The sequence below is a fragment of the Eupeodes corollae genome, chromosome 3 (assembly GCF_945859685.1).
Source record: "Eupeodes corollae chromosome 3, idEupCoro1.1, whole genome shotgun sequence".
NCBI lineage: Eukaryota > Metazoa > Arthropoda > Insecta > Diptera > Syrphidae > Eupeodes > Eupeodes corollae.
In genome coordinates, this window is record NC_079149.1 from 7,539,320 (window position 1) to 7,554,361 (window position 15,042).

Here is a 15,042-nt window from a genome sequence, read left to right on the forward strand (position 1 = left end):
TTTAAAAAAGGGTGTTTATTGGATTTCTCTAAAAATGCTATAAATTGTAAACACCTTAATAATATCATTTTCTGTTTGAAAAATATTTTCAGTTTTTTGGGTTTTTTAAAAAAACTGTCTACTTAAATTTAATTAAAGTCTATAACGTTATTGATTCGTTAGATTTTAAAGGTCAGCCAAATTTGTCCCTCGTTTATAAAAATTAATTTATTAAAAAAACACACGTTGAATTTTTACTTGCGTCATAGAAGAAGTAAATCGGAAGTTTTGCATTCGAAAATAATTTAATCACACATGACTTAACGATTGTAGAGAAGTCGAAGAAAGTGGGTTCCCCGATTCCGTCGGTCTGTCTGTCCTGGTTCGATTCACTTTAAATTTGGAAATTAATGTTTTAACCCAGTTCCCGTTAGTTGTTTTTCCATTTTTTTACTTATAGACATTTTTCGATCATAAATCCAAATCAAAGCGAATTTTTTTTTTAATTTAGCTTCTTTCAGTCTATAAAAATATGCCTGTATTGCTCCAGAAGGGAGCCCTCTCCCCACCCCATATAACCTAGTTCTATTTATTTATTTATTGAATTCGTTAAACAAACTAACTTTATTACTTAAGACTAATATTGCATTTATTCTAAGATTAATAGATTTACAATGCTTTAAGCAATTTGCAAAAAAAGCTAAAATGAAGTGTTTTAAAATCATCTCTTACAGTATATACCAAAAAGTTATACTTGTTGTAAACTGAATTGGCTGTTTTTAGCACAGTTCGATCTGCTTGATGTAGGACGTAAAGGAACTTGTCTTCTAATACTTGAACGGCTATACATTAAGTTTAATTGTTCCTAAATTGATGGTGATATGACTGACCCATCGATTAATTTTATAATAAAGCATAGCTGAATGTACTAGCTGTGTTTAGAAAGCGATGGAAGATTTATGAGCGTAAGCCTATGATTGTACGGTGGAAGTTCGATCCTATTGGACCATGGGAAGAAACGGAGGCAGAAGCGCATGAATCTTATTTGTACTCCTTCTATTCTGTTTAAATGGACTGAATAAAAGGGAGCCCATATTACGGAGCTATATTCCAATATTTGTCTTACAAATGGTATATAAAGAAGTTTAAGAATATAAGGGTCGCGAAAATCAGGTGAAAACCGTTTTATAAATCCGAGTGTCTTATTTGCTTTTTTAATAATATAGTCATATGGATTTGTAAAAATTAATTTTTAATCAAGAAAAATACCTAAGTCAGAGAAAATAGAGAGTTTAGTCGAATAAGAAGAATTTGCGTGTAAAATACATTGATTTACATTTGTCTATGTTTAGTAAAAGCTTATTTATAAAACACCATTCAGAACCGTTTAGTTTTTCAGTTTTCTCAAAATTTTATCAACCGATTTCAATATTTGTTTTTCTGCTGAGGGCCTTATATTGTATTTAAAAATAATAATTGATGATCAATAATATTATTTCTTTTACTTTTGATAAAAAAATATTTTTTTTTTAATTCGATATCTTAAAAATTAATTTAAAAAACAAAACGCTCTAACAATTTTCAAAAAAAATTATTAAAGAATTGAGTTTTTTTTTACTTGTATTTCGAATTGTATTTAAATTTTTAAAATAAATCTTTTTTTGCAGATAAATTTAAAAACTATAAATACAGGAAATATTTTAAAACAGGATCTTTGGATATATGAGCAAGTTCGTACGCCCCAGTAGTGCATTTAATTTTGAAAGTGATTGTCATGGTTTATTATGGTATATTAACTTTGAGACAGTTAGAATAAAAACAAAGTCTAAAAATAACGCAAATATTCGAACTTATTAATATACCCGATAAGTCATAGAGGATTTTTTTTTTGTCGCTAAATTCAAAAAGTTTGGGCTCATGACTTAGTACGCCTTGGGTGTTATTGTATTTGTTTTGAATATGAAATAAACGATTCAATTTAAAATCGGTGATGCTTAAGGTTAAATAACGTTCAAATTAAAAAATGTCAAATTGCTCAAAACTGAAAAAACAAATAAATCACTTAAATGCCAAATAAGTATTTTTTGCCGAAGCTGAATATTTTTGGGTACCATAGCTTTTTGTGAAACTTCCAGATTTCTATACCTCCCACATCTTTTTGGGAGGATAGGACATTATTGGAGGATGAATCAATCCATTTTTAAACAGATGGGTCAAAAACAAAAGAAGGGGTTGGTGGAGGTGTGTACTCTGAACCACTGAAATTAAGTCTCTCATTCCGCCTTCCAAATTATTGTAGCGTTTTCCAGGCGGAATTTTTGGTGATAAGAAGTCTTGTCTTGGCTCAAATAAAACGTGATATCAACATCTGATATCCGCATTTTCTCTGATAGCCAGGCCGCTATCAAATCTCTGGACTTTGTGTCTACAAAGTCATCTTTAATGGAGATTGCGAAACAGTATAATATTTACCTTTGCTGGGTGCCGGGCCATGAGACATTCCAGGTAACTGTAAGGCAGATGAACTCGCCAGGAACAGTACAGTACAGCCCATGCTACCACGTTTGGAAAGTACTGGAATACCAATCGCTACGCTGTGAGGAGGGCAGGCACCAGGTGGAACAACATCACCAGGTGTCAAATCACAAAAAACATCTGAATTAAAAACGTTCAAGGTGATTGCTCTCTCTAAGCAGATCGCATATAAGCTCAATAATAGGTGTCATAGCCTGACACTGTCTAATAGGAAAGCACGCCACGAGACTAGGCGTGTTCTCAAATGACTTTTGCAGAAGCTGTATGGACGAGGAAGAGGAAGAAACGGTTCTTCATCTTCTCTGTCCATGCCCTGCTCTGGCTCGAAAATGCAAGAATTACCTAGAAGAATTCTTCTTTAACGATCTAAATCATATCGGTATAATCAGCCTCTCACGTTTCGTAAGGGACTCAAGCTGGTTCCATTGAGCTTAGGAGGAAGCCTCAAGATTCATGTGGTATCACAATGGGTCATTAAACTGGCCTAAGTGTGTCCGTTTCCATCTTGTACAGCCACTATAACCTACCTAACCATAGCTTTTTGTCAACTATAGGAACTATCAACAATTTACAAGTTAAATATACTGACAATAGTAGCGAAATCAATTGTCAAATGCTGAATTTTGTTCAATAGTTTAAACTATTATTAAAAAATATTAAAATCTTATTTTCTTATATTAGGCCTTATCGCGAAAAGGTTTCCCTGGAACATGCTACACTGAATGTTGTTTTAGTACAAATTGTTTTACGGTTTGAATTTTGATCCATTCTGGACAAATATTTTCCTCGAAAATGTTAAGGGAGTTCAACAATACTTCCGAAAATGTAAACTAGGTAAGGCAAACATCGTGATCCTTGCAAACTTCTCTCTGGTAAATGACCAACTTCAGCAAAAAGTGTTAAACTGTGCTCAAAACTCTTGTGGTAACCTTAAAGTCATAGAATTGTCCTTAAATTTACATCTTACAAATCTGATATCCTTATACAAAGTTTAATCTAATTTTACTTAAAATTGAAAAATTTAAAAATTCAATCCAACAAAACAAAATTCATTTTAAAAAACAAGAAAAACGTTACCGTCAACAGTGTTATGAGGTGAAGGGATTTTTTCATCTTTACGGACTTTTAAATTTAAAACAAATTATTGAAGACTTTAAACTTTAACACAACGTTTAAACCCAAAATTCAATTCAAGACTTCATTTATGCAATTCGGGTAAAATGAACACATCCAATATTTCTCTCTCAACATTGATATTTGTTTTATTTAAAAAAAAATGTAAATTGTATGACTTATTGATATTAAGATTGTTCTTTAAACTGTTGTTTACGTTTAAAACTTAAGTTTTCAGTTTAAGTTTAAAGATAAATGAAAAATATTAATAATAAGGTAACATTATCAATAAAATAACACTAACTTGCTCGTATCATCAAGAGTTGGCTTAAAAATAGTGAATCTGTTTCAGGACTGAAAAATAAACCTGTTAAATACTCTTACTTTCTAAAATTTTAATGCCATTAAAAAAAAAAACAATATTCATCGATTAGAAAATATAAGATCTTGTTTAGAAAAAAAAAATTTCAATAGGTTCAATAGTTCCTGGGAAATGTTTAGACAAAAAACCGGTTAAATGGGATATAAATAGACCAATACAAGAAAAAAATATTTAAGAGAAGATGTAAGAGAAAATTTCATAAAAATTGAAAGGGTAGTTCTTGAAACAATTTGAATTTTTGTCTTTTGGAAAATTGGGACTGCTGTTCTTTTTGGTCTTAAGAAACACAAAAAAAGCATTAAACTTTAAGTCTTAATTTCCTAGTTTGAACCTAATCGCCAACATAAGTCATTATGTTGCTAGTTCAAATGAAGGTCGTGTTTGAGTCCGAGTTTAAATTTTTTTTTACCAACAATCCACCAGAGTCTAAAGGATCAAAGTTCATCCTATGTATCTATAACTGAGCAATGAAAAAAATATACATGATTGACGTAATTGTTTTTTTTTAATATTTAACAGATAATCGATGATATTTTACACAATTTTCTACTTGTGTATAAATTTAGTATGAGTATTCTATTTTTCAATCCAATAACAGCTGGTGTCCTACATGCGGCAATTTAGTTTAAAACGAATAAACCTATTCTTTTTTTAATTTCATACAATTTAACCTTTTTAATTTTTAATTCGCTTTCAGTTCAAATCAAAACATATGCAATTAAAAAAGCTTCCTTTTATGTAAAATGTTCGTGTGCAACTAAGCCTTGCATTTTATTAAAAAACAAAAAGCTACATAACTAGAACATAATAATATCCTTTTTTGTTTTCAAATTCTTTAAAGGATTTTGTTTTTAAATTTATCTGAGTTTTCCATTTAAAAAACAAAAAACAAAAATGCAAAATGAAAAACCTCATTTCCATGAATGTTTTATCATCTGTTCATAATGTTAAAGCTCTTGTGCATGTGCAGTCATATAAAAATGACATAAACATACGAATGCCTATACAAAAACCACCGAGGTTTCATATATTATGTTCTGAATCGGATGTTTTAGGATATCAGATGCATACAATTATTTTTTCTAATTGAATGCAACTCGGTTGCATTTGTGATGACAACAGCAGCAAAAATATTAGTACCTATTGTTTGAAAAAATCACATGAAAAACATGCATTTTTAACCTATGAACACAAATAATGGAGTCAAGACTGTCAAAGTTAGGCATTAGGTTAAGTACCAACAAAGGTATATAATAGCAACAGTGAACGATATTACGCTAGGTTCATTTTAAAATCGATGTAATGCTAAGTTACATGACAATTTAAAGTTAGTACATCATTAAAAAATGTCCTTAAAGGACGAACAAAAAACAAACTGAGTAATGTTTTCTTAAGACTCCTTTCAAAGACATGCAATTAAATGGAAACTTATATTTTTCTCGTCTCGTTGAGTTGCACAGAGGGCGGAAAGGATAACGATGACGATGACTATGAGAAAAGAAGACACAAAAAACACGGCTTAAGACATGGACGGGACGTCAAAGAAAATCTTCTCACTGGACGCAAAACTTTCCTAATAATAAATTCCTATCTGCGAGAGAATTAAATACACATACACACACACAAAAAGTAAAGAATGAAACGAAACGAAAAACATTTTTCCCGACACAAAAACATCCTTTAATTTTTTCTTTCTTATATTTTTCTTGTAAAACAAACTTTCAAAGAATAAATTTCTCCTTCAGTGGTTAGCTAAGGGTTGCTTGCTGCATCAAAGTTTCTTCATCTCCAACTCTAAGTCGAGTCTCCTCATCCACACCCAATTCTAAGCGAGTTGTTATGATTGCAGACCCTTAAAAGAGTGGTACAGTACGTACGGTACCTTGTACCTATCATCTAAAGAAAATTCAACTATCGTATCTTTAAAACTACCATAGGATTTCAAAAGACATACTTTAGTGGAGTTTTAGATTGTTCACTTTTCTTTATACCACACAGAATCACAACCCCTTTTTCGTACAGTTCGTACACCTACCCCCAACTCTTAACCGACAGCGACCGCATCCTGATGCTTGGGTGAAACATGAGATACATTCGTGGCTGCCATAAAATAACCATCATTCGGATTAGAGCTCTATCTTTTCCTTTGCTTCATCCCTTGCCGTTTCCTTGATAACATTCTAACATAACCACAAGAATGCAACAACAAAAAAGGATAACGATAAAGGCGAATGAATCCCAAAGGGATATACTGATGGATACCGGAAGCACTGATATCTATTTTTTTTTGTGGTATCTATCGTCGTCGTCCTTGTCGTGTGTGTATGTTGCTCGTATAGTATAGAATAGTTAGAAATTATATTGGTAGTGTTACTTACGTGATTCTGTATCGGTGAGACCTCTCTACGCCGTGCTGGACTTGATATACTGCCATTCGGTGCGGTAGCTGTGATTGACGCTGTCGTGGTTGTACCATCTCCATGATATATCGTAAATCCAGTTGCTCCTTTGTGTCCATGTCCATTTTGTGTTAGATTACTGGATGCAGTCGATGTTCTATATATGTAATGGAGACCATCAGAGGATATCCATACGTATGTATGTAATGTAGATTGGCAATATGGTGGTACAGGATATGTTGAAACATATGAAATGAAAAATTATACGAAAAAAGTTGTGTTAAGAATTATATACAAGAGAATAACAGGAAGTGCAAGTACATACTCGTAAATTGAAGAGAAATGTTAAATTAATTAGATTTATTTTACCTGTCAGTGTTGCCACTTTATGATTTTTATTTGTTTGCATTAAAATTACTTCCATAATATTATTAGTCTTAAAAAAAAATTGGCAATATCTACGTCAAGCTGTTTAAATTTAAGCGTTCTTAAACTTAAAAATATGATATCACGTAGGCATAAGGAGCTAAATAAGGATAGAAATTAGTTAATATTCTGAAAAAAGTTAATCACAACATTCTCTCATAATATAAGTTGGCTACATGAAAATCTTTGTCTTCCTAAAAAGGTTATTTCTGTGGCCACAAACAGTATACCCTTAACTCAACTTTGTAAACAAAATTAGGATTTTGAAGCTATTAGATTCACTGTACTCAAATCTGGTAAAAAATGGATTAAAGTTTTTATCTTTGAAAATGTTGCCACAGTTTCAGAAAACATAAGAGCTAAAGTCAATTTTTCTAGGTTAACATTTAAAAAAACAACTGCAGTAAGATCTCGATAATTGCCTCACCTTAAATGCGAATGAGACTTTTAAGGCGATTTATTCAAAACTTAAGGAAGACATTTAAGCGAGAGGCTAATATCCGGGTTCTATTGCAAAAGACCAAGATTTAATTAAAGACATTTTTGTAAAGTGTACAACAAGTAATAACGAGTTTATTTTACTTAAACTATTTTTTAAATTAAATTTAAAAACTGTTACATATTTTGTTGGGGGTAATTGCTTAAGAACATCATTTTTTTTAGACAACTTCTAAGCAATTAATCTTAGAAGTAGGAAAAACAATTCTTTAAAATCAATCTGGAATGTAAGCTTTCAAGGGCCTAACGACTTAAGTGTTAGTAAAAACCGTTTTGTAGTTATTTTTTTAAGAAATATATCCTGAACTAAAAACAGTAATATTATCTCAATAGAGAAATTTATTCTTCAAATGGGTAAATGGTTAAATGGTTATATTTCACAGACTTTTCAATATTTCTCCACGCGGTTAACAAATATTTGGTTAACAATTTTGTAAACAATTTAGATACTTGAAATAAAAAGCATACAAACTGTGATAAAAAGAGTGTCCCAACATTAAGGATTAATTAAAATAACATAACGAAACAGTCTTGTTTACAATACTTTAAAAATGATCAATGTATTTTCAGACAACTTTATAATACCAACAAATTTCGTTTTAATATAAATACCTTATAATTGTCAAACTGTGTTGATATTTTTTTCCGTAAGAAAGAAATTCGTTATTAATTGTTTTATGAAAACAACGCTCCCAAATTGTAGAAAATTGGTTGGAATTGTAAATAAATTTTGTTGCGAAGTTTATAGAGCACTTCGGACATTGAACCACGTTCAGTGATAAAAGCGATTTTGGATTGAATAGCTTTTTCAATAAGCAAAAGTTCCGTATAAAATAGCAATAAAATCTCCAACCCATTAACAATTCAACGTTGCATTCATTTAAATTGTCAAGTGGTGCAACTTACCTGCTACTTATATCATTATATCATTTTCCCTTTTTTTACGTTGAATGGTAACGATGTTAAAATTAAACCATGATTTGCTGATTTTTTGTTTCCAAAAATTAAACACATAAATATTGATGACAATAAGTTCCAACAAGACGAGCTGTTCAACTTCTCATACAGCGCGCAACAATTTTGTTTAAAATTTGCTGGATGACAACTTTGTTTCCAGTCAAACCAGTTGCTCTTGAACCCCATACAGTCAGATTTATTTAAAAAAAAAGTAGTGAAAAAGATGACTGATTGAATGCGCTTTGTATAACTCGTAGGCGGTGTTGACAAATGTCAGAAATCATATTGAAAAATTGAATGATATGAAATAATCTACCACATTATGCTAACCACTAACAATATTTCTGTTAGATTTGTTAAATACAATTCTCAATCACTTTAAAAAACTGCAGATAAATCTCAAATTATTTTCCATCCTATGAAAAATGAAAAATTAAAAAAAAAAATCACATAAAGTGTCGGCCCTAATCTTGTCCCAAAAACTTCCAGGAAGTCAAACTTAGCTTCAGATTTAACACCTCTTACACTTTCTAGCCCCTAATACCTTCCACTGCACTTTGGCAATAAATATAAATTTTCAAATCGTTTGCCATCAGTGAATTCAGGAAGCCAAACTCCTGTAAACCTCTACAAAAAAAAAGAAGTCCTAAAGCTTAAAAACATAGCACGTAAATATTTGAAACACTGTGTTAAAGTACTTTTGATTATTATTATAGAATTTCGTGACTGTAGGTAATTTTCATTTGGAAAATTTTACAAAAGTTCATTCTTTCTATATCATAAGGGCAAACATTCTATGGCCTCTCCTATAGAGGTCTTGTACGTATGAGTCTTCATCGTCGTCGTCCTCACAAATAAAAAAAAAACAGAACTTAAAGGCACACAATTGCAGTTAATAAATTATGTAGAAGGTGTATCTATATAGGTTTCCGATGGCAATTGGATACACTAAAAACGAATACCCTAGGGAGAAATTCAATATATGAATCTATGCCTTGACTTGTATAGCTGTAGCAAATATAGTACCTATGCCATTACAATCTAAATCGATGACCTAGTTTCGTTAATGTTGCTTGTTGGATGGAGCTGCTTTCAATGCATAATAAAGGAAGCGATATTATGGGCTGATTGGACTTACTGCGCTATTATCCTTGTGCTTAGTTCTACCTACAATCTCTGTGTGTTCTTATATCCTTATCCGCACTTGACGTTGTTGCGCCTATGAATGTTTCATTAGTACCAGCCTACCTACCTATTTTAATTCAAGGCAAAATGTAGCAATGTACGATGTAGGTACTTGTGTCGGTAAGGTAGGAGAAATACACAGGAAACAGATGCTTTGTAAGACAATTGGGAGGAGATTTCAAAGAGGGAATAATTATTATTATGTATAATTAACTTGACTTAATTGGGGTTGTTTATTATGGGGAATTGTGTCCTCAAGCTATTTTATTGAATTCGAAATGAACTGCGATAAATTTTGTAAATACGGTGACGGTGGCGGTGGTGGTGTTAAACCAGTGACAATATACTGTTAATTTTTTGGAGAAGGATAAAAGTGAAAATAATTGCCTATAATGTAAGATCGAATATCTTTATCCTCCTAAATGCTTTCGTGAGAATCTGAAGCTTAAAGGGCGTGAAGATTGTGATAAATTTAGAACAATTGGACGGTTCAAAATTTAAAAATACAATAAAAGCATTCAATAAATAAATAAGTTTCAAAAAGGATTCTTAGAGGCAAATAGAATGACTTTGAATATTTTGATCGTATTGGATCCCAAAATATAGGTTCGAATACTTTAATTGTTTTTATATCTTTCGTTAGATACAGATTTTTAGAAACATTTGTTTTCTTTTATACTTATAAGAGTGTCTGGTAATCGACTCAGTAGCCTCGACTTAATTGCAAAAGGCCAAATAGTCATTTTTAAACTACGAAAAGTATGCGAGCAATAATGGAAACTCAAGCTGTTTTTGTCAAAATATTCGGGATGTAAACAAATTTGATGTGGCACTTTTGGTAGTATTAAATCGGTCCAATTTGACGAATTGAAAATTCTGACATATTACAACGTTTCAAAATCAATGATTCTTAGAATTGTCTGTGCATGGGTGTGTTCGTATGTATAGCCATGTTTTTTTGGTATTTGATATATAGTACAGTGAGAAATTGCCAAAAAAACGATCCGCAGTAGTCCGAATTTAATATTTGAAAGTTGAAACAATTGAATATTTGCCAGAATAATTTATCAACAAATTCCAAAAAAAAGCGAAATTCAGACCAGGGGTGAGATAGTGTAAGCTGATTTTCAATACTTGACTATCAAAATCAAGCAAATACGTCTGTTTAAGGGGATAGTCGATTAGCGAGCTTAAAGCTCACCTCAATATATTATACATATACCTGAATCGAATTGAAATGAGCTTGTGTGGAGGAGTTGGTTTTACAGATATTGCATTATGGTCTGTTTATTTGCATGTTTGTGTACAAAAAATTTAGTTTTGTTTTAATAAAATTAAAAAAAAAATGCATATATAGTAAGTAGCATACTCCTATATGAAGCTGAACTATTCAGCCCTTCATTGTTGAACACGTATCAAACAATTTCACTGCACTTTAAAAGAAACATCGAAACACCATTTGCATTTTAGAAAGTACCTTCAAACTTAATCATTTTTAACACTAAAAAGATTTATTTAATCTAAACTGAAATAAAGCTTTGGTGGAAACATAGCAAAACTTAATTATTTTTTCTATTGTTTTCTCTTGCGAAATAAGGCCATTTAGTCCATTTTCATTAGCAAAACTAAAAAATATCAACAGTAATATATTGATTTGTTCCCCAATGGAAAACAAATGATTTCAAATGCACAACTACGAGCTCAACGAACACAGCCATCGAGATACAAATGCAATGTCAATTTTAATAAAATTTGAGAACAAAATCAGATAAGACCCATTTGAGACAAGTGTAAATGTCAAAAACCCATCCGTAGTAAGATTCTTTTTAAATTTTATCGGTAGTATCCATACTGCGGATATTGTTTTTGTTATTTTTGTTAAATCCTACTATACCATTGATAGATTTTTAAAAAAAAACACAGGTTATGATTGAATTTTGTACGACTATACGTTCATACTTTATTGTTAGGGCATATCTCAAAAACTAGTAAAGGTAGGAGAAAACATCATAACGTGACAAAATGCAGAAATGCCTTTGATATCCGGCAAAATTTTTGTTTTTTGGGCAATATCTTGGCAGGAAATAAAAACATTTTCCTTAAATAGTTTGTTCAAGAAATAAAGTCTTAAACAAATAAAATTAAACATTGGTAAACAATTATTTTCGAATAGCATGTTTCGAAAATATATTAATGTTGTTTATGGAAAAATATGATCAACATTTGTTTGTATAAATTTCAAAAAGCTACAAAAAATTGGTAGAAATTGGTTTTCGACTAAAATATCTCGGAAACTAAGGAATTAATCATAACGAAACTTATTTTATCATTTGCAAAGTATTGTTGTTATCATAAAGTTAGTTTTTTAGCAAAGTTCAATTCACAATTTTTTCGCTAAAAAAAAAAGAATCAAAAACGACTAAATTGAAAAAAGAAAATTGATACTATACTACATTATTTTTGGAACTACAACAAATTTTGACTTTAAACTTATTTGTCTTTAACAAAAAAATATTTTTTGAATATTTTGAACTTTAGAAAAATGTAATTGACAGTTTGTACACACAAATTATAAACATACTAAGAAATTCTAAAAATTCAATTGTGGCTTAAAGGTGTATCTTTCGAAGAAAAGAGTACAGGATTCAAAGTTATTGAATTTAATATTTAAAGACATTGTTTCATACATACTTCTTGTTTATCTCTATAACCTACAATTTTCAAGTTCTTCAAATAATAAATGCACCACCGGACTGCAAAAATCAAATTTCTAATTTTTGAATCTTTAAAAAATAATAAAAAATATGACTCACACTGAAAACTTCCTATTAAGCATCGTTTGTCAAATTTTCTAACGCTTAAACAATATATTGATAACATAAACTTAATTTAAAATCTTTCTTTGTTTTCATAATACTTAAGTCTCATTAGTTTTTGTTGGTTTTCGTGGATTGTAAAAAAGTTGTCAGAATTTTTCTTTAAATTAAAGTTAACAATAATTTTGTGCAAATGATAAAATAAATTTGATTTCAATATTTTAAATTTTATTTCAGGCATTTTTGGGCGAAAACCATTTGTTATCAGGAATATCAGTTTTTACCAATTTTGCGAAGTATTATTAAAAAAGAGGCTGGGATGCGACACAAACTAATAACATCCCATCCCGTCTATCGATTTGTCTTGCTTAAAACCTTAACAAAATGTTTATAGCAATATTTTGTGTGAAATAATTAATTTGAAGTCAGAATTATTTTTTTTTCTCTTAATACCTGAGTCGAAAACCATTTCTTATCAGTTTTTTGTTGTTTTTGTAGGTTTTTGATGTTTTGTTAAAAAAGTTGTTAATTGAATTTTTATAAGAAATTAACTAAGAACTACCAACAATATTTTGCATTTGATGAAACAGTTTGATTTCAAAACCAATTTTTGTTAACGAGATTTTTAGCAGAAAACCAATATCTACCAATTTTAGTAGCATCTTTAGAAAGTTTCAAATTTCTTATTTTAGAAAATACAGATTGGATTTGTATAAGACAATTAAGCACAGAATGAAGTCATTTTGAAGTAATCATTCACGAGATATCGAGAATCAAACATAAATTTTGCGTCAAACAAAACTGTCAATTCTATTTTTCTCAAAATTTTACCAGATTTTAAAAACGTTATTTTTAGTTGCATTCAATTATTTTGGAAAAACGTTTTGAATCACGAATTTATTTAAAACCTAGATTCCCAAGATGCTTTAGTGTTTTGAGACAAGGAAAGAAAGACATGTCCTTTATAATGACATGTTTGAATGAAATCCCGAGTTTGAGACTAGCATATTGCATATTGTAGTTTCTATATTATGTCGCAAGTAAAAAATGTATTTGTAGTAGATTTCTCTGCCTGTTTTTGAGATATGAGCGAAAGGAAAAACTTCATAAAAACTAATCTATAGTTTGTTTAAGTTTTTACTGCATATCAATATAAATGTTAGTTCCGGAAATCGGATTCTGAATTCTTTCGTTTAAACATTAAATAAGTTTTATGACAAAAAAAGACTTTTAAACTTTAGACAAGTCCATCCTCTTTTCCAAAATAATGTTTAACCATAAAATGAAGAAGATGATTCAACAGATATATTTATGTAAACATTAAACTAAACTCGTAATAATTGTTCAATAGATTAAATTTTATTCTTGATTGAAATTTTAATTACTTCTCGTTTCGATTCATCCTAAAAGTTATGCCTTTTCCAATTTGGTTTGGGATTTTAAAGTAAAGACCAAATAAACTTTTCTCCCTATCCAACTTAAACTTCAACCACATTTCCAATTAAATTTGCTGATAGGAAATGAAGTCAACATTATTGCCCAAAATGTTATCCCTTTTCCTTTACTTAACTCAAAACTAATTGGAATTATAAATACCAAGGAACCCAAAATATAATTTCGGAATTGAAGACTCTCCATAATATAAATGTCAGAAAGAAAATTGAATACTAAATTGAGAAAATTTAACATCTATTGACTTATTTTGCAACAGGTTAAAAGTAAAGATGATATAATCTCAGGGCGTTTTCACTGCCTAGAGAAAAAAAAAACGAAAAACAAAATAGGATTTATCATGTTCCATAAACGCACATTATGCCACACCATAAACGATTTATGATTCAATATGAGATTATTTTATTTATATCTCCATTTTGTATTTTTGTTTTTTGAAAATATACACGCAATGTTTTTAAATTATTTATTATATTTTGTATGATGTAATAAAGCATCAGGATTCAGGAAGACAGGTTACAGAAATTCCAGAACGCACAAAGGTGCTGGTTATATAGATGGTTGGTTCTTGTTTGGTTTTAAAAAGAACCAATAAATTCTTTGCTTCCAAAATTCATCCATTTTTCATGTTGTTGAGCCCGAAAGGAATAAAAATTATTCATAAAGTGTTGTGCAGGAATTGAAGAAAACCAAAGTAAGAAAGAAAAAAAGGATAACGTCCTTAACACGGTCTTCCATCAGCATCACCATCAGCATCATGAAAAAAAAGAGAAGAAAAAAACCAAAACCTAGACCAGCTCAAGCAATGTAGTCATAAATTCCTTAAACGGTTTTATTATACACCTTCATCCTTATTCCTTAACCCAAGTCCTATCCCACATGCCATCTCTTGGTCTTTGGTCGATCTTTAAGAATGTAAACCAATAGCAATGACAATGACCATAACAAGGACTCTTCTACCCATATTCCGAGTAAATCCCATTTCCAACTATGTAAGGATAATGTATTAAGCCAGAATATTGTCTAGAGAAGTAAAAAGAGTGCAGACAAAATTGAGCCAAGAAGTAGAAAAAAAGGATGCAGGAGGATGAAAGGATTTTCCTTGGCTGATCGATTCATGAATTTAAGATGAAATTGGATCAAAAAAATGACCCAAAGGATGTTTTTTTTTAAATGAACAAATTCCTTCTTCCTTCTGAATTGGAGGTAAGTTCAGTAAAAAGTATTCTGACAAACCTCTGTTCTGAATAAATTCAGTTATATTGATCGAATCCTTTCTTTTTTTGCGTATTGAATCTTT

General features: G+C 30.4%; 1 protein-coding gene across 4 annotated transcripts in view; it reads right to left on the minus strand.

Moving 5' to 3' along the window:
* Positions 1 to 15,042, minus strand: part of LOC129949266 (uncharacterized) — a 126,798-nt gene that overhangs the window by 28,385 nt on the left and 83,371 nt on the right. For all 4 annotated transcript variants that reach the window (XM_056060616.1, XM_056060618.1, XM_056060619.1 and 1 more), the window contains exon 3: positions 6,388 to 6,565. In XM_056060616.1, coding sequence (XP_055916591.1) covers positions 6,388 to 6,565 — 178 coding nt within the window. The remainder of the gene's footprint in view (positions 1 to 6,387; positions 6,566 to 15,042) is intronic.